The sequence below is a fragment of the Budorcas taxicolor genome, chromosome 5 (assembly GCF_023091745.1).
Source record: "Budorcas taxicolor isolate Tak-1 chromosome 5, Takin1.1, whole genome shotgun sequence".
Lineage (NCBI taxonomy): Eukaryota > Metazoa > Chordata > Mammalia > Artiodactyla > Bovidae > Budorcas > Budorcas taxicolor.
This window is the reverse complement of record NC_068914.1, coordinates 31,464,284-31,489,637: the sequence shown is the minus strand read 5'-3', so window position 1 is coordinate 31,489,637 and position 25,354 is coordinate 31,464,284. Positions and strand designations below refer to the sequence as shown.

At 40.0% G+C, this 25,354-nt stretch overlaps 1 protein-coding gene across 1 annotated transcript in view; it reads left to right on the top strand.

Annotated features, from left to right (window-relative positions):
* BICC1 (BicC family RNA binding protein 1) overlaps positions 1-25,354 on the top strand; it is a 347,766-nt gene that overhangs the window by 93,685 nt on the left and 228,727 nt on the right. Inside the window, exon 2 of the mRNA XM_052640473.1 lies at positions 6,032-6,078. Within this exon, the coding sequence (XP_052496433.1) occupies positions 6,032-6,078 (47 nt within the window). The remainder of the gene's footprint in view (positions 1-6,031; positions 6,079-25,354) is intronic.

Here is a 25,354-nt window from a genome sequence, read left to right as displayed (position 1 = left end):
ATGTGCACATTTGACTTAGATGTTTATCAGCTTCTGTTATACATGTTGGGCTGGAAATGTGGCCCCAGTGATGGTAAAATCTTGGTTCTCTCTAAAAGGGTTCAAATGACTGTTAACCTGATTTTTTCCCCCCCTAATTGAAGGCTATTGAAACCTATTTATTCAAGCTATTTAAAGGCATTCTGAAAAATGCAAAGAAGGAAGTGATAAATAACCCAATAATTCAACCACTCAGATAGCACTTGTTCATATTTTGATGTTTTTCCTTTTTTTCTTTCCCTCTAGCATATACATTATATGTGTGTGCATACATGTATACTTAAGTATAGAACTGACCATGTTGTATGTCTTGTTTTGTAATCCCAGTCCCCTTAAACAATTTATTGCATTTTTGAACATGGGAATTTTTTTAAACTACAATAATGAAACAGTATCTTAAGGATAAATCCAAAGCTGAAGAAACCATTCTTAAATACCCAGCCACTCTTAAGATAAAATTTATTTTAATTTTTGGCTGTTTCTTGAATTTTTTTGGTAGGCCTACATGATTTTTTTGTTTTTTTCAGGGTGAGTGAATTTGATTTGTTCTCAGTGGACTTAGGAAGCAGGTAAGGGGTTTTAGGAAAGACGAGGTCTGAACATCCTTCCACTTAACTATGATATACGACCTTCAAATGACACTGCTTACTGCTGGAGTTTAAACTGGGAGGTGTTCTTTAGTTGGCTGGAGTATTTGAGAGACTTTGAGAACTGAAGAAACTTTAAAAATTGACTTAATGTCTGCTATTACTTCAGTCAGTTGTCAGAGCTTTGCATGCCAGTCTAGACTGTTAGATATGGTTATTGAACATAAAAAGTTCTCTAAAGACTTCCTTGGTTGTCCATTGGCCAAGACTCTGCACTCCCAATGCATGGGGCCTGGGTTCAATCCCTGGTCAGGGAAGCAGATCCTCCATGCAGCAGCTTAAGATCCTGTGTGCTGCAGCTGAGACCTGGCACAGCCAAACACACAAATAAAAAAGCATTTTTAAAAGATTCCCATTGGAGAAAGGTTTAGTTCTTACTGAAAGAGAACTTTAAAAGGTTCTCTAAAAGGTTCTTTTAAAACTCCCTTTTAAAAGGGAGTATATAGAAACTTCATCTTGGACATCTGTTGCTGATTCCTCTTTCAGCAGAATCGGCCAAATAGTAGGGAAGTTTTCTGAAAACAGTAATATCGGAATAAAATATATGGTATAGTTCTTTCAGCATATGGATTAAATAGACACAGTAAGTGAATGTTTTAAAAATTGTTAGTAAAATATTTTTGCAAGAGAATCAGACTAGCTAAACAGTTATAGTTGTCTTTCAGGTGAACTTGAAATGCAGCAGCCTTCTTAGTTGCAAATCTGCTACAGCTGGGGAATACAGCGGGGCGGGAATGTCCTGAATCTTAACAGATTTAAAGAATTATTTCTCAGTTATTTTTTTGTAATTTGAATTTGGTCTTTTCTTGCTCAGATCCCACAAAGGTGAAAAAACCCATTACTTTATTCCATACTGTATTTTAAATATGAAATACATGACCCTTGGCCCTTATGTTTTTAGATTTGGCTGTATAAAGCATCAGATGTTATGGAAAAGCGTTTCAGAATGAAAAGGGTATTTGAATAAGTTTCCATATGCCCTGCGAAGAATTGAAAATCGAGCCCTCACCTTTAATTCAGTAATTAACTAGACTTTCCCTGTAGTTTGGGGGATTGTAATAGTTTACACCTGTCTCAACTTTTGCTGTTTTTATTGGCTGTGGCTTTTGCCATCCCATATTTCTTACGAAGCAAAGATATGAAATAAAATAGGCCAAAACATTGGAGAAATTATAATAAACATAAAAAATGAATTGTTCAGCTTAAAATGTGAAATGCTCTACCTGCACAGTCCATGAAGCCCTGTTTCAGTAGTAGTGAAGTAATTTATTCCTGGAATTCTATGTCATGAAAATAAAGACAGTTGCTTTCATTGGCAGGAAGATTCCAAAGGTTTTTTTAACCATCAAATGATTAACTTTCGGAACATCAGGCACGCAGAAATTGTTTTGTAAGGACTGTTAGAAAAAGCCTGCTAAATCATTACGTGTGTTTTCGTGTTGCTGTGAATGAAAAAGATGAGGCTGTATCAGTGTATAAGAATGTGAGGCTTGATAGAACTGTTGCACCACAGAATATAGTCAGACTTTTCAAAGGTCACAGAGCTCCATGACATCAAGTCTGGGTTGGCTCATTTCACAGGGAGATGTTTTCCCCTCGAAAAAATCGTTGCGTCAAGATATTATCATACCTCCTATTTTTTCTTGCAACCTAGCTCTCAAGTGGTCTGCCTGGAAGAACCCTTTAATTTTGAGTCCTAACAGTAGCTACCTAGTCCTAGTGTTAAGAGTGAAATGACTAGCTTTTTAGTGCATTGTCCAGAATAAGAGTAGCTAAGATTTCTAATAAGTTTAATTTGGATGGAGTGGTGACTGTGAAAAGAGCTCTGGGACCCTTGTCCCTAGAACTGAGTTTTAGTTTTGTCTTGGACCTCTCTCATCGGGTGCTTTGACTATATGGGTCAAGGTTGTAAGCTGAATGAAGGCAGAGCCTGGCCTATGTTGTGTCATCAGCATGAGACTCACGTACTTGTGGAGTGAAAGAGTGAACTTTCTTTGTATAGAAAGAACATCTTATATACCTAAAAATACTCCACAAACCTCCGTCTTCTCAATCTCTCAGTTTATTCAAGAGGAGTTGTTATTTTAATGCTGAGGAGTTTAGAGTATGGAATTCTCAAATTTGAGCAAAGAAGGATCGGGAGGGGAGAGAATACTTGGGGGAAATGTTGCTCTCCCTTGATTGACTTCTCTGGTCTTGGCAGCTTTGCTTGTGTGGAGTCAGTGAAAGTGCAGGAGACCCAGCAACCTGGGGGTGAGGTAAGGATGCTCCCAGCAAAGGGCCGATGACTGGGACTCACCTTGGTTTGTTCCAGAGACCGTGACCACCCACGAGTCCAACCAGAGGCTTGTCCCAGGTCCTTGTGGGCTTAGGAAGTGGACTGTTGTAGGACTTAGGGGAAATTCAGGCTCAGATTTGGAGTTTCTTGTACATAAACATTCTGGAATGAAAAAAGCCAGAGATTTTTGATGGCACCAATTGTGCCATTTCCAGCTGCCCCTTAGATCATAAGGTTGTTAAAGGTGCAGGTTTCTGGTTAAATTTTAGATGTTTTCCTGGTGGGAGCGTAATTATAATTTGTGTGTAACTAAGGAAATTCCACCCCTCCCCCTACCCCGGCTTTTAATTCATCCAGGGATTGAAAGGCTGGTCTGTGAAGTCTGTTTAGCTGGACTTGGCATGAAGGGGCATTTCAAGGTTGTGACATAATGCGTTTGTCATGAGCAAAGTAAGTATCTTAAAGGAAGTTTCTGGTTTCTGTAATAAAACATCATTGTATCATGAAATTTAAACCGATGAATTTTAAGTTGTGAAGGAGTCTCCTGTGGGTGAAAGCTTTTATCTGCCCTGCTCGATAGGCTTTTGAATATACCTTTGATTGTGAAATTTCTTTTTGAAAGAAGAGTTCCCTTGATGTCACTAAAATTTTTTTCTAATCTTTGTGGCTTGGTATGCAGTTTTCATTGCCACACAGTTGTATCATGGAGCAGGAGTGACTTTAAACTATTTTTAGCTGTAGAGATAAAGCCAGCCCAAGAGGTAGCTGAGTTGAAGTGTCCCCAGGGCATTTGTGTCATTAAGTTTGGGTGCCGATCTTCTATGTTTCTGGCCCTCTGGATAGGACCAACCATGTTCACCTTCTTTTCTCTCTCTTTTTTTTTTTTTTGTTCAAAATTGCTTCTTTATGTTCTTTCAAGAATTCACTATTGGTATATTCCCTAGTTAGAGTGAAAAAAATCATAATTTGTAGAGTTAACTGCAAAAAATTTATTTGTGTGACTTCCCTGCTGGTCCAGTGGTTAATACTGCCCACTTCCAGTACAAGGGTTGCAGTTAGGTCTCTGGTCAGGGAACTAAGGCCCCACATGCCACAAGGTGCAGCCAGAATATGAAATCTGTGGAAATGTGTGATTCAGATGCTCACATCAGTGTCTGCGCTCAGTTTGTCCTGTTGATGATGTGTTTGTGCAGAAAGTGAAGTTAAGATGGCATTGAAATTACGTGTTTGTTTCCTTTTCTGCTGTAACAGATAAATTTATTATCTTATAGTGCCGGTGGTCAGAAGTCAGAAATGTGTTTTATTTGGGCTATCCTAAGGTATTGTCAGGGCTGCACTTCCTCCAAAGACCCTAGGGGAAAATCCAGATCCTTCCTTTCCCAACTTCTAGGGGGCGCCTGTATTCCTTGGCTTGTGGCCCCTCCTCCACATTCAAAGCCAGCAGTATAGCGTCTCTGTAAGTTTCTCTGCTCTGACTCTCTCCTTTGCAATCAATGCCCTTCTCTCCTTCTGATTCTGTTGTCACATTGCCTTCTTGGACTCTGACCTTCCTTCTCCCTTCTTAAAAGGGCTCCTTCTGATTACAGTGGGTCCACCTGCCTAATTCAGGATATACTTCCCATCTCAAGGTCTTAATTTAATCACACCCACAAAATCCCTTTAGCATATATAAGGTGACTTATTCACAGTCCAGGGATGAGAACATGACATCTTTGAGGGACTATTTAGCCGCCACATATTAGAATAAGTTTTAAATTTATTATTTCTTTTTAGCTCTTGTTTTATACATTTCCCAAACTCTCTTTGAAAATCACAGAAATGTGTACTCTGTGCTCTGCTTTTTAGATGAAAACATGTCAATAAAAATACACAGTTTTACAAAATAGTAGAAGATATCTTACATTTAACTGTGAAATTAAAGTTGGTGACAAAAGAATTTAGACTTGAATACTGTTTTTCTGGGGCAGAGAGGATTTCTTTGAATTTTGAATTCTCTACTTAATGGACTGGCCACAATTCTTGAGTTTTCAGGAACTTTAGCGAGTGCACTTGTTACACACACATGCAGACATACAGGCGTGCACACACACACACACACACACACACACAGAGGTAGGGTCCCTTGATGGTATTGCCCATTAGGTGTTTGGGGTACCAGTCTTCCAGATTTCAACTTAGAAGTTCTTGCTCCAGCTCATTTCTCTGTCCTGGCCAGGGGGTGGCTTTTTCTGTTAACCACTGTTTCACCCCTGCCTGCATCCGAGACCTAGTGTTTACATTCTGAAAGATGTGATTCGGGGCTGTTGCAAGCAAGATGCCATTAGGTCTTTGTTCTCCTCTCTCTGAAGATTAAAAAGAAAACGTCCACAGGACCTTAAAACTTTTGCACATATAAAACTGGGCTTGTCCTTTATTTGTAGGCTACCATTTAGACACAAAAATGTTCAAATACAATGACCTTTAAATTAATCTCAGGTGAAATTTTGTCTGGGACCTTGACCATGACTTTGTAATTCTCTTGTTCTTTTGTCTCTCTCTTTGTAAATGTGAATAAAGGAGTGAATTAAAGTCATGTATGATGCCAGCTGAAATCCAAGTAGATTATATAATCAGTGCAAAGCATAAACCTGAAATAGCTCCGAGGAGGCCTTGTCAGATGAGCCATCACTTGAAAAGGCAATCTCTTGCTTGGAACTGATTCCAGACAGGAAGTACTCACAGCAGTACAGATGATTCTATTGGTAGTTGCATTTGTTCATATGGGTAGCTCCTTAACTATGAAAAAAAAAAACAAGATTATTTTCATCTGTGTGTGAAAATAGAGGCTTGTGAGGGTTTTAGACAGAAAACAGAGTGCGAAGGTATCTAAAGATGTCTGATTGATGGGACTAGTGTTTTATTTTCCATTTCATATCACAGATGAGGCCTGTGAACAGGCACTGAGCTTGGGGAGAGCGAGGCTGGCATCTTGTTTACCTCTGTGTTCTTGTGCCTGATACTTGAGAGTGTTTTGAATACATAGGTTGGAAAACGAAACTATTTTAAATGTATACATTTTTATTTACAGCTGCTGCCGAAGGAAAAGGCAAAAGTGGGGAAGACTTTTTTCAGAAGGTAAGTGACTTTTTACTCCTGTCTTGGCGATAATTACAGAGGAATGTACCTGTCTCAGTAGCTACATCGGAAGCCCCTGAAAGCCCCCTTCTCTGTGAAGGGGACTAGGTTTATAGCTGAAGATGCTCGGGGCAAGAAAAGGGTGGTGGGCTGTTTGGGATAGAACCCTTCAGAGGCAGCTCCCTCTGGGCAAACTTGAAGCCTTGGAGGCGAGGACTGCCACATCTGCTGCCGGATTATCTTCTTTACCTGTTCTCTTTGCCTGTTTCCTCCCTCCTTAAACACATACCTGACCTAGGGAGCTGGAGAGGAGTCTTTCTTTTTTTTTTAAATTATTTTTTAATAGAAGGATAATTGCTTTGCAGAATTTTGTTGTTTTCTGTCAAACCTCGACATGAATCAGCCATAGGTATACATATATCCCCTCCCTTTTGAACCTCCATCCCATCTCCCTCCCCAGCCCACCCCACCCCATCCCACCCCTCTAGGTTGATGCAGAGCCCCTATTTGAGTTTCCTGAGACATCCAGCAGATTCCCATTGCCTGTCTATTTTACAGTTGGTAGCTATCTATTTTATATATGGTAATGTAAGTCTCCATGTTACTCTCTTCATACATCTTACCCTCTCCTCCCCTCTCCCCACGTCAGAGGCTTCATTTCTGGTAAGCGTGACCATGGGTAGGGTGATAAAATTGACAGAAGATGCTTACTGGACCTCTCTGCTCACGACTGGTAACCTGGTCTATTATATCCCTGGTGGCCCTCTGTAAGTTCTGACCTTCAGTGAAGTCAGCCTGGCCAGTCATAAAGGGAAACAGGAGTAAAACTGATGGCAAGTGATTTGAGATACTGTCGAGAGCAGTTAATTACTTCTGGTTAGCTCTGTTTTAAAGTAAGTGTTTTATGTAAGGGAAGATGTCTGTCTTTGCCAAGAAGCTGACTCAAGTTCCCATCCTTCTTTCTTTTGAGTTCATTTGAGTTTATTCTGTTCATTTGAGTTTATTATGTTGATATTTGTGTTTGTTGTTGGTATCCAGAAAGCATGTATGTAGGAACAGATACACAGTTTCTCTTAGAGTGGCACACAGTAGCAACTATGGATGTGGTTAAATATCGCTGTGGTAGGTCATCAAGCTTTTGGAAAATACCTGTGTGACCAGATGTGGCTTTTATAAGTAAGCTTCTTTATTCTCTTGCTTTCTGTGTGATCTGATCTTTTTTTTGTCAAGTTAATTATTCATCTGCATTTTCTTCCAAGGATATTAAAAGTGAATATTTTCAGAGCTGATACTGGTCTTGCCCTTTCTTCATTCTGAAAATATTTGTTTACCACCTGCTGTGGGCAACACACTGGAAAGACCAAAATGAGCAAGGCATAGTCCCCACCCTAAAGGAATTAGTCTGGTGTTTGATTATATAGCTGCCTAAATAGCAGGGGAGTCTGGGCCAGAGAGGATTAAGCTCTTGACTCGGACTTGAGGAGATTGAAAAGGACTTCTTGAGATCTTTTGAAAAGTGGAAATTAGCCAAGTAGAGGGATAGGCTTGGGTGGGTAGAAAGAGCATTCTGAGTGAAGAAACAGAATGGAGAAAAGCTCCGATGTGGAGAAATTCATGCAGCATTCACATTTCAAAGCATCATCTGAGAGGCCCATAGTGCAGGTGAGGTTTACTGTCCTATATAATGAAGTACCTTCTTTGTATGGGGGTGGGGGTGCATTCCTAAAGGGATTTAATTAAAAATTTGCTGTCCTGGCCAAATAGAATATGCCAGACCACAGTTTTCCATCCCTGCTTTTTAGGCCCCTGCTGTTGAAATTTGTATGCTAGATCTGAAGCCCCCTTGCTTGGCATTGTCTGACATTGGTTCATGTACAGCTTGTACTCAATGCTTGGGCAATTCAGAATCTCTGCTTTTGGCTGGGGTAGGCTTGCCACAAGGCAAAGAAAAGAGAAGACAAATAGAAATCACAGAGTTGCCTTGGTTTGTCTGTGATGGTACAAATAGATGCAATCTATGGAAGGTTTTTTTTTTTTTTTTTTTTTTTTTAGTTCTTTAACTTGTGAAGAGATGTAAAAAACAGACTGTTCAGCTTTATATGACTCACATTTTAAAAATGGAATCAAAACACGGTGTATGTGGTCATAAAGGACCTTCATTCTTAGGAGATTTGCTAATATTTATCACTCTTTACAGAGCTATGCATACATTCCAGCAGTTTAAATGGAAACACATGTCTGAATCCAGGAACATACGTGCATCCCACAAACCCTGAGTTGGAATCATGGATTCCATTCTTGATCACAGGTTAATGAGGTCTCTGAGTAACTAAATGGAGTACTTTTTAATCTCATTTTCTTCTTTAGCTCAACATAAGAGTGTCTTCCTGATCAACAAGGGTCCGTGTCAGATTTGGATACTTACCATGGGAAAAAGCTCCTGTAACTTAATAAAAGTGGAACAGCTCAGATGTCAGAAAAGTAGTTTTTAGTGTTTTGACCAGAGAGAAGAATAAATTACAGCCTACATTAGAATAAAGGAAAGGAGGAGTTTCGAATTGTCCTCCAGGAACTTTCTTTTAGTTGCGTATCTCCCATTTAAAAATAATAGCATTTTGGGAAACATTTAGGAACAAAAAAATAAACCACATTGCTGGTTGTGAGCATCTTTGGAAAAAATGCTTTTTTTCTTTCAGGGAAATGCACAAAAGGTTATATATGCTTATTATTAGGATGTCTTTTGGATTTTGACTCTGGGGGTATGTATCACAAACTGACATTGACATTAAAATCTCTCTTTGAGCTTAGTTTAAAATTGGACCATCCTCGCCCCTCATTTTTTTTTTTTAAATTATCCTGACTTTAAAAAGCTCTAAGCCTGGAAGTATAACTCGTGAATTCACACCAGCTCTCCCTGATGGGCTTTCTGGGTGGCTCAGTGGTAAAGAATCCACCTGTGATGCAGAAGATACAGGAGATGCTGTGGATGTGATCCCTGGGTCTGGAAGATCCCCTGGAGGGGAGGGCATGGCAGCCCACTCCAGGATTCCTGTCTGGAGGATCCCATGGACAGAGGAGCCTGGCAGGCGACAGTCCGTAGGGTAGCACAGAGCTGGACACGACTGAAGTGACTGAGCACGCACACTTCCTGATGAGAGGATTGGAAGAGGAGGACGAGACTTTTAGATATTATTATTATTTTTTTTGTCAAAATATATGTAAAACCATAACAATATGATTATATTAACTATTTTCATTAACAATTTTCAAAAATGAAAAATAAAACTTTAAATATCTTTAAGAGTAAAAATGGTTCGATTTCTACAAAGGTTGAAATCATAGTTTAACAACTGCTGGGATCATCAGATCTATTGTGTCAAATTTGGAGCCATAATGTATAGTTGTTCAGTTGACTCTGCGCTTAAAATTCTCCCCTGGAGTCACAGCTACTACTTAATTTCAAGGAGCTTCCTGGTTTTCTGTAGACTGTTTTGGTGTCTGTGTATTGCCAGGAAGATCCGCTGGAGGAGAGCATGGCAACCCACTCCAGTATTCTTGCCTGGAGAATCCCATGGGCAGAGGAGCCTGGTGGGCTAAGTCCATAGGGTCACAAAGAGTTGGACACGACTTAAGCAACTTAGCATGCACACACACAATGTTTTATTTCCACTGATACTCTGTTGGGGTAAAAGACTAACCGGGTATAGCAGATACATCCAACAATACCATGCCTTAAAGAACAGTTCTTTGTTCTACTTTGATGTAACATTTCAAGGAGAGTATTCCAGCTTGGTGGGCAGTGCTGTCTCGCGCTGTCAGTGAGAGACCCACATCTCTTCTGTGACTGATTGTTCCTTAAGGCATGCATCTCATCTGTATGGTTGAAGCTGGGTCATTACCATGGCCACATGTGAGCTGATGAGGAGGCGGAAGATGCCCTGGTCTTAAGGTCCAGGTCTGGGTCTGTCGTGTGTCACTTGTTCTCACGTTCTGTAGGAGAAAACTCCTGTATGTGGCCTTATGTAACTGTAGTCATAGGGGTGGGGGGAGGAATGTCTGGAGGAAATACTGATTTTGCAAGTGCTGCCTAACTAAAGGCAGACTGTCAGGAAGAAATAATGTGGTCAAGAGGATAATGTCTCTGTATTATGCTTTGAAACCTTTTGTATTATCTTGAGGGCTGCTGTAAAAGTGTGCCACAGATTGAGTGACTTACACAATAAAATGGATTGTCTCACAGTTCTGGAGGCTAGAAGTTTAGGGTCAAGGTATGGGCAGGGCTCTGCCTTCTGAGTGCTGAGAGAGAATCTGGTCTATGCCTCTCCTGGCTCCTGGAGATTTGCTCACCATCTTTGGTGTTCCTGGCTTCTAGAAGCTTCAACCTGATGTCTGCATGTGGAGTTCTCCCCGTGTGTTTCTGTCTGTGTCCAAATATCTCCTTTTTATAAGGACAACAGCCCTATTGGATTAGGGCTCAGTCTAGTGATCTTCTCTCAATAATTACATCTGCAGTGACCCTGTTTCCAGTCATTTCGCATTTGAGGTACTTACTGGTGGTTAGGATTTCAACATTATGAATTTTGGGGGATATGGCTCAACCTATAATATCTTTTAATGGAGGAAATGATTTTGTATAAAATTTACTATAGTCAGAAAAATTTGGTAAAACTAAATGTCACGTTTTGATACTCAGTTTGATTTATAGATTTTAATTTCCTAGTCACTTATACTAGAGACTTCCCTGGTGGCTCAGATGGTAAAGTGGTAAAGCCTACAATGTGGGAGATCCGGGTTGGGAAGATCTCCTGGAGAAGGAAATGGCAACCCACTCCAGTACTCTTGCCTGGAAAATCCCATGGACGGAAGAGCCTGGTAGGCTACAGTCCATGGGGCCGCAAAGAGTCGGACACAACCGAGCGACTTCACTTTCACTTATACTAAACCTTTTTCTTTCCTTATAGCAAGTCATTTTTAAGTTGTTTATAACAAATACATAATCAACATGCAAGAAAAAGAAAACTAATATCTACTTAGTCATCCTACCTTTGAAAGAAAACTACTCTTTATACATTTGTTGTCAGTCCCTACGTTGTGTCTGACTCTTTGTGACCTCTTGGATGGCAGCGTGCCTGGCTTCTCAGCATCTCCTGGAGTTTGCTCAAACTCATGTCCATTGAGTCATTGATACCATCCAACCTTCTCATCCTGTGCCACCCCCTTCTTCTGCCTTCAGTCTTTCCCAGTATAGCCATCTTTTCCAGTGAGTTGGCTCTTTGCATCAGGTGGCCTAAGTATTGGAGCTTCAGCATCAGTCCTTCCAATGAATATTCAGAGTTGATTTCCTCTATGATTGACTGGTTTGATCTTCTTGCTGTCCAAGGGACTCTCAAGAGTCTTCTCCAGCATTATTGTTTCTATACTTTAGTCCTTTTTTCTATATATAAAAAAAGTATATAAAATGCTTTTAATATTCTTTAATTGGCTGATGAGATTACAAATTAGACCGTATTGGATACATCCCAGATGTTTTCCTATGTTAGAATTTTGCGCATTCTTCAGTAATTGTGCTTTTTATTCTTTGCCTCTAACTATACTTACGAAAGGAGGGAATGGATTCAACTTTGATCGCTTTCTGTCTAGTTTTTGTCCGCTTGTGATGGCAACTTTAATCGAAACACATGGAAATGATCTGCCAGGAGTTTTACAGCTCTGTGGGCAGTAGCTCATGGCTTACTCACTGTCTGTCCGGTTTCCTTTAATCAGTTCTTTTTTACGTTTCTCTTGTGAAATGACTATGGTGAGATCTTGGAGGGGAAAATGTGTTACACTGTATTAGGTGGGGATGAGTAAAGTGATTGTATTACAAATGTGATTCATCAAAGCAAAATGCTTTAGGAATCTTGAATCCCATTGGCTGAAGAGGGGAAAATCCAGTGAGTGTTGTAATTCATGAAACCAGATTTTCTGTTACATTGGGTTATATATATAATTTTTCCATAAAGTACACATCGCATGTTTTAAATGTGGGGTATTTTATATCCTTAAAATACGTCAGTTAGAAAACTGACCTGTAAACTATGGTTTTTCAGAAGGGCTTCTCACTAAGGCCAGTATAAATAAGAAACTGTTTGATGGTTTATGTGGTATATTTTTACTACCCTCAAGTTCATCTTTTTAGGCAAATAGATTACTTTTGTCAATTTGAGACTGGAAAGTAGCAAATGTTGTCTTCTGGGGTAAATTGCTTGGAGGAATGGCTGGCTCCCTTTGTATCTCAAAACAAGTACATTAGGACTACTTAAATATTTTTATTGGAAGGGAGACAGAAATGTCTAATACAATTTCTTCTTTCTCCACTGGCCATTAATTTGTTTAGTTTGGATAGCTCATAGTCCTCTGGTCATAGAAATAACTTTGGATTTAATTATTTAAAAGTGCATTCATTTCACTGTAGCTCATGGTATGCTTTCTCTGACACTGAGGCTTTTTGCTTAAACATGTAAAATCAAATTTGATTTAAATAAAATTAGGATATTTGACATTTTAGTCTCAGTGTGTTTTTCAGTAGGGAATATATTCACGTGTTTTGCAATTCAAACATTCCCAAAAGATGTATGTACAGTGGAGTATTTGATGCCACGGTTGTGAAAATGGGTGGAGAAGCCTGCAGAATGACAGGGTTGATTTCGATTCCAAACTCAAAGGTTGTCACCAATGGATGTCATCACAAATGGATAGTTAGGCCTTACAGCTAACATTCAGGGACCCTGAGTTCTTACTCCTGACAACAGCTTTATGACCCTGAGTGTAAGTTTCATTGAGAGAATCTATCACTCTTCTCTTCTACAACTGACTGAATAGAGGTGAGTGGCACATATATGACTTGGAAAAAAGAAACAACCCCCCAGACAGGTTATCTGGTCATCTTTTGCTTACTTATTTATTTTCTAAATTTTTATTGGAGTATAGTTGTGCTGGTTTCATGTGTACAGCAAAGTGAAACAGTTATGCATATATACATATATCTCCACTCTTTAGATTCTTTTCGCATATGGTCATCTTTTAGAAAGTTGTTAAAGGTAAGAACCTGTCCTATTTTTAGATCTTTTTATTTGCTTTCTGTCTTCCAGCAGAGTCTAGCAGTTAAGGGTTAGTGAGAAAAGATTCAGAAAAAAGACCATCGTATGTGGTTTGCTCCTTCTGTGTTCTTAGTGTGCTCTAAGTTCTCTCTTTGTGTTGGTTTGAGCAAGATGAGCCTGGTGTCAAGCCTGTGTTCTTGAGCGTGTTGTACAGTTACCTGTTGAGTTCTGTCATCGTGTCAGGTATTCTTTGGCAGTCATTTCACGCTGCTTTATGAGAACCACATTTGCTCTTTTATTCTGCTCCCTGCAGCCATGGAAATAGGGGGTGCAATTGAGAGTCCTTTAAACTGGGTGTTTGATGGCCATGAACATACCCTAATTGCTACTATGATTTTTTTAAAGTGACTAATAATAGTGAACGTGAAAAGTGAAAGTCGCTCAGTCGTGTCCGACTCTTTGTGACCGCATGGACTATAGAGTACATGGAATTCTCCAGGCCAGAATACTAGAGTGGGTAGCCTTTCGCATCTCCAGGGGATCTTCCTAACCCGGGGATGGAACCCAGGTCTCCCTCATTGCAGAGGGATTCTTTACCAGCTGAGCCACATGGGAAGCCTTGTTAAATAATAGTTACCTATTATTTAATAGTTAAATAATGTTAGTTAACTATTATTAAAAATAATTAAAAGTTATTTAAATAATTATTTTAAAAGTTATTAAATAAAGTTATTACTTAACTAAAGAAGTTACCAAATAAAAAAGTATTAAAAATTATTTAAAATAATTGTTATTAAATAATTAGAAGTTAAATAATATTATTTAATAGCGAAATAATAGTTAAGTATTATTTATAAGCAATACCATATGAAAGTTTAGTTGTAACTGGTGAAAATGTCCTTCTATCTTCTTAAATCCAGACTCAAAGCATTGGATGCTGTGGAAAATCAAATTGAGTTTATGATTGGATTATTATGTAGGCCTTAAAAGTCATGCTTTTGCCATCAGTATTTAGTGACTTGGGAAATGGATTATCATATCAATGTAAAAATCAGGACAAAAGGCATATAAATAGGTTGACTCAAATTTTGTTATATATATTTGCGCCTTGAAAGGTCACTAAGAAATTATTGTAAAATGTTAAGTTCTGTCTCAAAGGTGAGATTATGGTTGATTTGAATTCTTTATACTTTTTATGGAGTGAACCCGTGTTATTTTTAAAATCAAGATTAATCACCACTGCCACCACCTCATGGAGGAAAACAGATCATAATGGCTGATCTAGGTTGAGGTTGTGCATGAATACATAAATTAAAGCCAGTTTGTAGAACACACAATATTTTGTTAAGAGAAGTGTCAAAGGTCATTTGATTCGGCCTCCCATGAAGTACTGAAGTTCCTTCTGTATCACCTACAGCAGGTATAAAGACCGTACAGGTCTCACATATGTATACAAGGCAAATGATTTTTAGTCAGTGCTGATTTGCAGAACGTTTCCACTTTTTTTTTCATCCACGTGCTCTTTTTGTTTTGCCATTTGGAGGTATAAAATTTTTTTTTGAAGATTTTTTAAAATAACATCTTTATGTCTTCAGACTAAAGATAATTTAAATTTTATTTATCATATGACTTAATTTTCATACCACTTACCATTCTATTCTCTTTTAGGAGCAGGATCAGTGTTGTATGTTAAATGTGGCAACAATATCTGGTACAGTATTTTGAGCATAGGCTGATGAGTACAGTTATAGTGAGGCCATAATATCCATAGTATAGATATGATCCAGAATTAGCTAAAGCCTATGTAATCTTCAGGCACTGAGTTGGCATTTTTTTTTCTATTCTTCACCCAAATAAAGAGGACTGTTTGGCTCATATTGTCATTGCTAGGTACATAATATAAAATTAAGGATACTAGAATTCTGACTAGCAGGTAAGCCCACTTAGAAACGGCTCACATGCTCTGTCACTATAATCTGACCTGACCTTTGGCTTGGAGATCATGTGGCAGTTAAGGTGGCCAGAACATGCAAATGCAGGGAGCATCCTTTGAAAGAGTTCACCTATCCTGGTTCTGTGTAGTGGGAACTCCTGCCTGATTTTCTTTCTTCATTATGGACCCCACAAGGTTCCCCAGAAAAGGGCTTGACCACAGCATGACAGCCTAGTGGGGTAAGGCAGTGACTCTTCATGTGACTCCAGGGAATGCTGTGACATTTAGTAAAGAGCTTTAAACTTTACTGCTTTAAAATGGGTGTACAGGGACTTCCCTGCTTAAAACTTTGCCTTCTAATGCACAGGGCATGGGTTTGATCCCTAGTTGGGGAGCTGAGATCCCACAGGCCTTGTGGCCAAAAACATAAAACAGAAGAAATATTGTAACATTCATTAAAGACTTTAAAAATGGTCCACACCAAGAATCCTTAAAAAACTGGAAATAGAACTGCCATATGACCCAGCAATCCCACTGCTGGGCATACACACTGAGGAAACCAGAATCGAAAGAGACACGTGTACCCCGGTGTTCATTACAGCACTGTTTACAATAGCCAGGACATGGAAGCAACCTAGATGTCCATCAGCAGACGAATGGATAAGAAAGCTGTGGTACATATGCACAATGGAGTATTACTCAGCCATTAAAAAGAATGCATTTGAATCAGTTCTAATGAGGTGGATGAAACTGGAGCCTATTATACAGAGTGAAGTAAGCCAGAAAGAAAAACACCAATATATTTTTGTGTGCGGTGTTAGAAAGTGATCTAGTTTCATTCTTTTACAACTGGTTGACCAGTTTTCCCAGCACCACTTGTTAAAGAGATTGTCTTTACTCCATTGTATATTCTTGCCTCCTTTGTCAAAGATAAGGTGTCCATATGTGTGTGGATTTATCTCTGGGCTTTCTATTTTGTTCCATTGATCTATATGTCTGTCTTTGTGCCAGTACCATACTGTTTTGATGACTGTGGCTTTGTAGTAGAGCCTGAAGTCAGGCAAGTTGATTCCTCCAGTTCCATTCTTCTTTCTCAAGATTGCTTTGGCAATTCGAGGTTTTTTGTATTTCCATACAAATCTTGAAATTATTTGTTCTAGTTCTGTGAAAAATATGGCTGGTAGCTTGATAGGGATTGCATTGAATTTGTAAATTGCTTTGGGTAGTATACTCATTTTCACTATATTGATTCTTCCGATCCATGAACATGGTATATTTCTCCATCTATTAGTGTCCTCTTTGATTTCTTTCATCAGTGTTTTATAGTTTTCTGTATATAGGTCTTTAGTTTCTTTGGGTAGATATATTCCTAAGTATTTTATTCTTTTCGTTGCAATGGTGAATGGAATTGTTTCCTTAATTGCTTTTTCTACTTTCTCATTATTGGTGTATAGGAATGCAAGGGATTTCTGTGTGTTGATTTTATATCCTGCAACTTTACTATATTCATTGATGAGCTCTAGTAATTTTCTGGTGGATGTCCATCAGCAGATGAATGGATAAGAAAGCTGTGGTACATATACACAATGGAGTATTACTCAGCCGTTAAAAAGAATTCATTTGAATCAGTTCTGATGAGATGGACAAAACTGGAGCCGATTATACAGAGTGAAGTAAGCCAGAAAGAAAAACACCAATACAGTATACTAACACATATATACGGAATTTAGAAAGATGGCAATGACGACCCTGTATGCAAGACAGGAAAAAGACGCAGCTGTCTATAACGGACTTTTGGACTCAGAGGGAGAGGGAGAGGGTGGGATTATATGGGAGAATGGCATTCTATCATGTATACTATCATGTAAGAATTGAATCGCTAGTCTATGTCTGACGCAGGATACAGCATGCTTGGGGCTGGTGCATGGGGATGACCCACAGAGATGTTATGGGGAGGGAGGTGGGGGGGGGTTCATGTTTGGGAACACATGTAAGAATTAAAGATTTTAAAATTAAAAAAAAGAAAAAAAAGAAGAAAAAAAAAAAAAAAAAAAAAAAAGAAAAACACCAATATAGTATATTAACGCATATATATGGAATTTAGAAAGAAGGTAACGATAACCCTGTATGCGAGACAGCAAAAGAGACACAGATATATTGAAGAGTCTTTTGGACTCTGTGGGAGAGGGTGAGGGTGGGATGATATGGGAGAATGGCATTGAAACATGTAAGTTATCATATGTGAAACAAATCGCCAGTCCAGGTTTGATGCATGATGAAAGATGATGCTGTGAAAGTGCTGCACTCAATATGCCAGCAAGTTTGGAAAACTCAGCAGTGGCCACAGGACTGGAAAAGGTCAGTTTTCATTCCAATCCCGAAGAAAGGCAATGCCAAAGAGTGCTCAAACTACCGCACAATTGCACTCATCTCACACACTAGTAAAGTAATGCTCAAAATTCTCCAAGCCAGGCTTCAGCTATATGTGAACCGTGAACTCCCTGATGTTCAAGCTGGTTTTAGAAAAGGCAGAGGAACCAGAGATCAAATTGCCGACATCCGCTGGATCATGGAAAAAGCAAGAGAGTTCCAGAAAAACATCTATTTCTGCTTTATTGACTATGCCAAAGCCTTTGACTGTGTGGATCACAATAAACAGTGGAAAATTCTTCAAGAGATGGGAATACCAGACTACCTAACCTGCCTCTTGAGGAATCTGTACACAGGTCAGGAAGCAACAGTTAGAACTGGAGATGGAACAACAGACTGGTTCCAAATAGGAAAAGAAGTACGTCAAGACTGTATATTGTACAATGCTGTACCCTGCTTATTTAACTTCTATGCAGAGTACATCATGAGAAACGCTGGACTGGCAGAAACACAAGCTGGAATCAAGATTTCCAGGAGAAATATCAATAACCTCAGATATGCAGATGATACCACCCTTATGGCAGAAAGTGAAGAGGAACTAAAAAGCCTCTTGATGAAAGTGAAAGAGGAGAGTGAAAAAGTTGGCTTAAAGCTCAACATTCAGAAAATGAAGATCATGGCATCTGGTCCCATCACTTCATGGGAAATAGATGGGGAAACAGTGGAAACAGTGTCAGACTTTATTTTTTGGGGCTCCAAAATTACTGCAGATGGTGACTGCAGCCATGAAATTAAAAGACACTTACTCCTTGGAAGAAAAGTTATGACCAACCTAGATAGCATATTCAAAAGCAGAGACATTACTTTGCCGACTAAGGTCTGTCTAGTCAAGGTTATGGTTTTTCTTGTGGTCATGTATGGATGTGAGAGTTGGACTGTGAAGAAGGCTGAGCACCGAAGAATTGATGCGTTTGAACTGTGGTGTTGGAGAAGACTCTTGAGAGTCCCTTGGACTGCAAGGAGATCCAACCAGTCCATTCTGAAGGAGATCAACTGTGGGATTTCTTTGGAAGGAATGATGCTAAAGCTGAAGCTCCAGTACTTTGGCCACCTCATGCGAAGAGTTGACTCATTGGAAAAGACTCTGATGCTGGGAGAGATTGGGGGCAGGAGGAGAAGGGGACCACCCAGGATGAGATGGCTGGGTGGCATCACGGTCTCGATGGACGTGAGTCTGAGTGAACTCCTGGAGATGGTGATGGACAGGGAGGCCTGGCGTGCTGTGATTCATGGGGTCGCAAAGAGTCGGTCACGACTGAGCGACTGAACTGAACTGAACAGAACAGGATGCTCGGGGCTGGTGCACTGGGATGACCCAGAGGGATGGGATGAGGAGGGAGGTGGGAGGGGGGTTCAGGATGGGGAACACGTGTACACCTGTGGTGGATTCATGTCAATGTATGGCAAAACCAATATAATATTGTAAAGTAAAATAAATAAATTATTAATGAAAAAAAATTTATCTCTTACTAAATTTGAAAAAAAGTGGTCCACACCAAAAAAAGTAAAAATAAAAGAAATGGATTTATAGAAGAATTGGCATGTTGAAAAATTGGGTGTGATGGTGATGTCATTTTCTTCTAGATAATGATCTGAATAGTGTTGAATTGGTTTTTTTTTTTTTTTTTTTTTGTATTTTCAAGGTCAGACAGCTGGTTGGTGGCAGCCAGGACCTGAAGATGCTTTTTGGACTTTAACTGTTGTTAATAAAGTATAAATTATTTTCTTTAAACTATTGATTAGCATGCTCTCTTGAGCATGTAGACTGTGCCTGTATAGTGAGAAAAGTTCTGGCTAAAGCTGTAAGTCTTGCCAAGTAGGGCTCTGAATTAGGGTTATTGTGGTGCATTACAGGGACAGCCAAAGGGCTGGAGGCAAATTAGTATGGTAAAATAAATAGTAAGGATTTTGTAATCCTTTGTATTTTGTTTAAACAGTCAAGTTTCAAGATCATCTTAAGGTTGGTTCTTCTGAAGTTGGTACCTGTTATTTCTCTATTTTACTTTATCCAGGAGACATACAATAATGGCTTATTGTCGTTTTATGAGTCAGTCTTTTCTTCAATTTAGGAATCCTGTCTGGTTTCTTAAAGAACAGCCGTTTACCTGATATATTTAACATTTTGCATTTTATTTTGACTAAATAGATTGCGTTAGGATTTGTCCTTTGGCTAATTCAGCTATTATCTGGCTTTGTCTCTGGTTAGTACTTTTAAATGTATGGACTTTGTCATTTATGTGATTATATGCCTGTCTTTTCATGTCCCCTCCCATGGAAAGGAGAGGAGCAGGCTGTGTTTTGCATCACCTGCTTTCTGGCTCTTCCAGCCTCAGCCAACAGGCCTAGATGTGGCACCAGATCCAAAGATGAACCTTCTGTAGATACTGGCCATGACCTGTGTGGCTTGCTCTGAAAACTCTGAGCGAGACTCGTCCCTAACAGATTGGAGAAACTAAGACCTCGAGTGGCTGTGGGACTGTGGAGGGAAATGTCGTGATACCGGGTGGGGTCGCGGAGAAGCCAGCAATGACCGTAAGGGCCACGGGTAAGCTCTGGGGTTATAGGAAGAAGAAGCTGAGTCAGCAGAAGAAACCAGTCCACAGGAGGAAATGTGGGACAAAACAAAAACAACTTGAGAAGCAGATATAGCGGAAGTGATTCATGCCTCTGGTGGGGAGCTGGCAGTTTGTGACATTTCTCAAGTTTGAATCGATAAGTGTCTTTGCAGTCTTCTTCCTTTCTCTTGATGCTGTTGAGAAACTGGAAAGCCTTGTAATTAAGTTCAGATGGAAATGTATAAAAGGTATTCGATTGCTTGAATAATTTCATAATTATCCTCTTCAAAGGGAATCCCTGGTGGATCAGCAGTGAAGAATCTGCCTACAGTGCAGTAAACTGCCTGCTCTTCAGGAGACAAGGGTTTGATTCCTTGGTTGGGAAGATTCCCTGGGGTAGGACTTAGCAACCCACTCCAGTATTCTTGCCGGGGAAATTGCATGGACGGAGGAGCCCTGCGCGCCACAGTCCATTAGGTCCGAGAGTCTGATATGGCTTAGTGACTAAACCACCACCTCTTCAAAAGGTAATGCCCGTACTTGTTAACAAAATTTGGTGTGTGTGTGTGTGTGTAAAATAGTTTAACCCTTCAGTGAGTATCTCAAGTTTAGTTGCATCTTTAAAGGAGCAATGCTGTCTAAATAAGACATAAGACATCCTGCCACAATGGGTCATTAAATTATGTATATAGTAGCACATACACATGAATTTATTCAGACAGAGTGCTCATCATATTGTGTCTGACTCTTGTGACCCCTTGGACTGTAGCCCACCAAGCTCTTCTGTCCGTGGGATTTCCCAGGTAAGGATACTGGAGTGGGTTGCCATTCCCTTCTCCAGGGGATCTTCCTGACCCAGGGATCGAACCCTGATTTTCTGCATTGCAGATGGATAGTTTACCGTTTGAGCCACCAGGGAAGCCCATTCATCATATACTGGTATGGTATGTTTTCATGTATAAAAATACATCATACCAGTACATGATGAACGCTGTGAATAGAATTCATATATGTGTGTGTGTGTGTGCATGTATTTTTTTTTTGTGTGTGTGTATATATGTATTTGTATATGAATAGTATTCTTATTCCTTGGTGGCTCAGACGGTAAAGCATCTGCCTACAATGCGGGAGACCCAGGTTTGATCCCTGGGTTGGGAAGACCCTCTGGAGAAGGAAATGACAACCCACTCCAGTACTCTTGCCTGGAAAATCCCATGGACAGAGGAGTGTTGTAGGCTACAGTCCATGGGGTCGCAAAGAGTCGGACAGACTGAGCGACTTCACTTTCTCTTTTCAGTATTCTTATTCAGGGTGTTTCTTTTTGGTAGCCAGTTGCCAGCATTATTCAAAGAATCAGAAGGTCATCATTGCTGTTAATATCTCTGGTGGAAAAAGGTTGTGCTGTCCTTATTTTCCAAAATGCTTTTCTTGTGGGCGTTTATTGTACATTGTAGGATTTCCTCCTTCACCTTGGACACTGGCACTAACATTGTAGTGTTACACTTTTTGAGGGAAGTTTATAGTCAGCCAGCATGCAGAGTGGTTTGTACAGCTGTACAGCATTTTCTGTGTTTCTTAGTAGTGGTTAGGGAGAACACGTTGTTACTCTTTGCCTCTTTAAGTAACATGATCCTTGAATTAAATTATTAAATATCCCGAATGTTACACTCTTATTTTGTATGTTCAGCAGTCGTGGCTTGTCCAAACTAGTTTTTTGGCAGGTTTTTATTTCGTTGGAGGCAAATTCCTTCTTGAAAGGAGCTGCCTTTTAAGTGGTTAAAAAAAAAAAAATAGATTTCATTACCTCTTTCTCCCCCTTGGTGAAATCAAAATGATCTAGGAGGAGTGTATAAGCGTGCCTTTCTTCCTTAGCATTTATTACTTTTAGTACTTTTGTCGCCCTGGATTATCATTTACTTATTAAAATTTTCTGCTGGTTAGTGGTTAAAGTGATGATGATTGGGAATGAAGGAATTTAGCCAGAGATGAAACCAACTATAGGCAAATATTATGTATAGAGGCTTCTGTGTTTCCTTCTCGATTTTCTTTCTTGAGTTCACAATCAATTAGTTTTTTGAGGTGGGGGGGGGGGGGAAATCTTCCAATTCCCATGTGCCTGTTTCCTTTGGAGTTACCAAGAAACCTTAATCCCATGTGAATAAGAAAACTTTAAACTCAGTGAGCTTGGAGTTGTCTTCCTGTTATATTTTTCTATTGGATTTTCCAAGACAATGGTCCAAATCCGTGTGTAAGTCGGTAGGAGGCGCTGTTTGGGAAGCTCTGTGGTGTGGTCCCTAGGTTGGTAGGTTGGGAGAGCCTTCATTTTTCCTGGTTTCAGCCAGTAGATTGAGAGGGAATATTAACAAAATTGAGGAAATAGTATATTTCAGTATTTAATTGGAACATGAGTGTGTTTCTTCTCATTTGCACTTCACTTTAGCTTCCCTCTCACACATTAAAAAACACAGTGTGTTAACCTTTCACTTTTCACTTTGATGCACTGGAGAAGGAAATGGCAACCCACTCCAGTGTTCTTGCCTGGAGAATCCCAGGGACAGGGGAGCCTGGTGGGCTGCCATCTATGGGCTTGCACAGAGTCAGACACAACTGAAGCGACTTAGCAGCAGCAGCAGCAGCAGCCTCATACTCTGTCAACCTGGAGGCTTCTGTCACCTTCTGGATTCCTGGAAATACTAAAGCGAAACAACTGAAGTTGCTCAGTCGTGTCTGACTCTTTGTGACCCCATGGACTGCGGCCTACCGAGCTCCTCCGTTCGTGGGATTTTCCAGGCAAGAGTACTGGAGTGGGTTGCCATTTCCTTCTCCAGTGGAAATACTAGAGGAGAAATAGTTTCTGCCTTCAGAGAGCCTTCAAGCAGAAGGGAATGATGTTCCCAAGAAGAGCTTAGAATGAAAGATTACATACAGGCTATATAAAGACGCTCTTGAGAGTCCCTTGGACTTCAAGGAGATCCAACCAGTCCATCCTAAAGGGGATCAGTCCTGGGTGTTCATTGGGAGGACTGATGTTGAAGCTGAAACTCCAATACTTTGGCCACCTGATGTGAAGAGCTGACTCATTTGAAAAGACCCTGATGCTGGGAAAGATTGAGGGTAGGAGGAGAAGGGGATGACCAAGGATGAGATGGCTGGATGGCATCACAGGCTCAATGGACATGAGTTTGGGTATGCTCCCGGAGTTGGAGATGGACAGGGAGGCCTGGTGTGCTGCAGCTCATGGTGTCTCAAAGAGTCGGACATGACTGAGTGCCTGAAATGAAGGAGGCCATTTGTGAGACAGTTTCCACCCTCCCTGTGAGCTCAATACTGTCCAGGTACAGGGTTGTGGGAGAAGGGAAGGTTTCCATCTGGCCCTTGTCCTCAGAAAGGTCACACTTACGGAGAAGTGGCACTGGAGTGCCAGCCAGCATGGCGGCAGGAGTAGAGAAAACAGAAGGAGTGATTTGTTCTACTCAGAAAAGTCAGGGAAGGCTGCCCTCAGGAGAACGTGTTTGAGTAGGAAAGGTAAAGGGTGTATGTTGATCAAGATTAGGGCAGGTCTTGTGGAAGAGTTTCTGAGCAGAGAGCAGGGTTGAGATTAGATTAAGGTGTTTTCTAGACCATTCCACTGCCTACATGATTTAATGGAGGCAAGATGGAAAGGCATTCCTTGTGGAAAGGACCTCCTGAGGGCCTTTGCAAAGGCAAAATAAGCGACAGTGGAGAGAGGACTTCCCTGGTGGTCCAGCAGTTAAGAATATGCATGCCAGTACAGGGAACCCGGGTTCGATCCCTGGCCCGGGAAGTTCTCACATGCTGCGGGACATCTGAGCCCGTGTGCCGCAACTACTGAAGCCTGTGTGCTCTAGACCTTGTGCTCCGCCGCAAGAGAAGTCCCTTCAATAAACCCGAATACTGTGACTAGAGAAAGCCTGAGCAAAGTATCGCGGACACTGCACAGTAGAAAGAGAAAGACAGTGGAGAATGTTTTTCTGTCCTGTGACCTAGAGAGCAAATGAGTTAAAAGTGATATATATATATATATATATATATATATATATAAATATGTATATAATTATATCATTTTTCTGAGCTAATTATGCAGAATGAAATGGAAGGTTGAGCGGGTGAGTAGAAGGTTTGGAAGTTCAGATTAAATTTAGGAAATCATACTGTTGTATTCATTGTGTATTGAAAGATGATGAGAATTAAAGATGATAGCCAGGATAACCGGACATTTTGTGTTGATTTGTTTTGCAGCTTCTGACTTCTTTGTAAGTGCTGGGTTGAGGGATGTATTATTACTTTTTTCTTCCCTCTCCTTTCCTGGAGGGGAAATGCATTCCCAGGAAGATTAACTTTTAAATGTGCTTTGAAACATGGGTTTTCAACTATTGTAATATCTTCATTGTATTTTGGATGATAACATTTCCAAGTTTGGAATGATGGCTATAAAATAAGTAGCATCATTTAACTAACCTCCTATGATAGGCAGTTTTAAAAACTGTATTTTCCAGGAAGACAGTTGAAAGGTTTGGCTTTGCAGTTTACTTCTGGCTGTGTTTAATGGGAATCAAATGAAAACTTAAGACCAGTGATTCCAATTTGGCAAATATTAGAAAATTTGGTTCTGTTTATTTAAAATGAAAACTTCTCTTAAAGAAATTGTTGGCCATCAACAATTTAGCATATTCTAGTAATAGCATTAAACCGCCATTATGTAGTGATGAACAAGTACAGAGAAGGCTAGGAATATTCGAGATCCACTATTGTATGCAAAATAAATATAGCCAGTTCTTTTTTTCAGATGAAAAGTTTCTAACTGAATTTAGTGGAATTCATATTCCCTTTCCCATTTCCCCAAACTCTACCATTAACGATTTTAGAGTTAGCAAACTTTTCATCTGCAACAGTGTGCTTAACCTTCATTGGTATAGGTTTGCCTGAGGACCCTTTAAAACCTATTGATGGCTAAACTAGAGATTCTGGTTTAATTGGTCTGGAAGTAAAGCTTGAGCATTAGTGTCTGCCCCCCCCCCCACCCCCCCCCGCCCCTGCCAAACTGCCAAAGTGACTTAAATTTGCAGCCAAGGTTGGGAGCCACTGATGTGGCATGTGGGCAAGCTCAAAGAGAAATTATAAGTTTGTGTTGGTCTCTAATGCTGATTAAAAGGAAGGAATTGTGTGTATTTTGTATGTTTGTGTCAGTTATCAATGGGTTTCACTTTCTGTTGAGTTTCATTCTCTTAGGACTAAATGCTCCATGGTATGATTTCCAA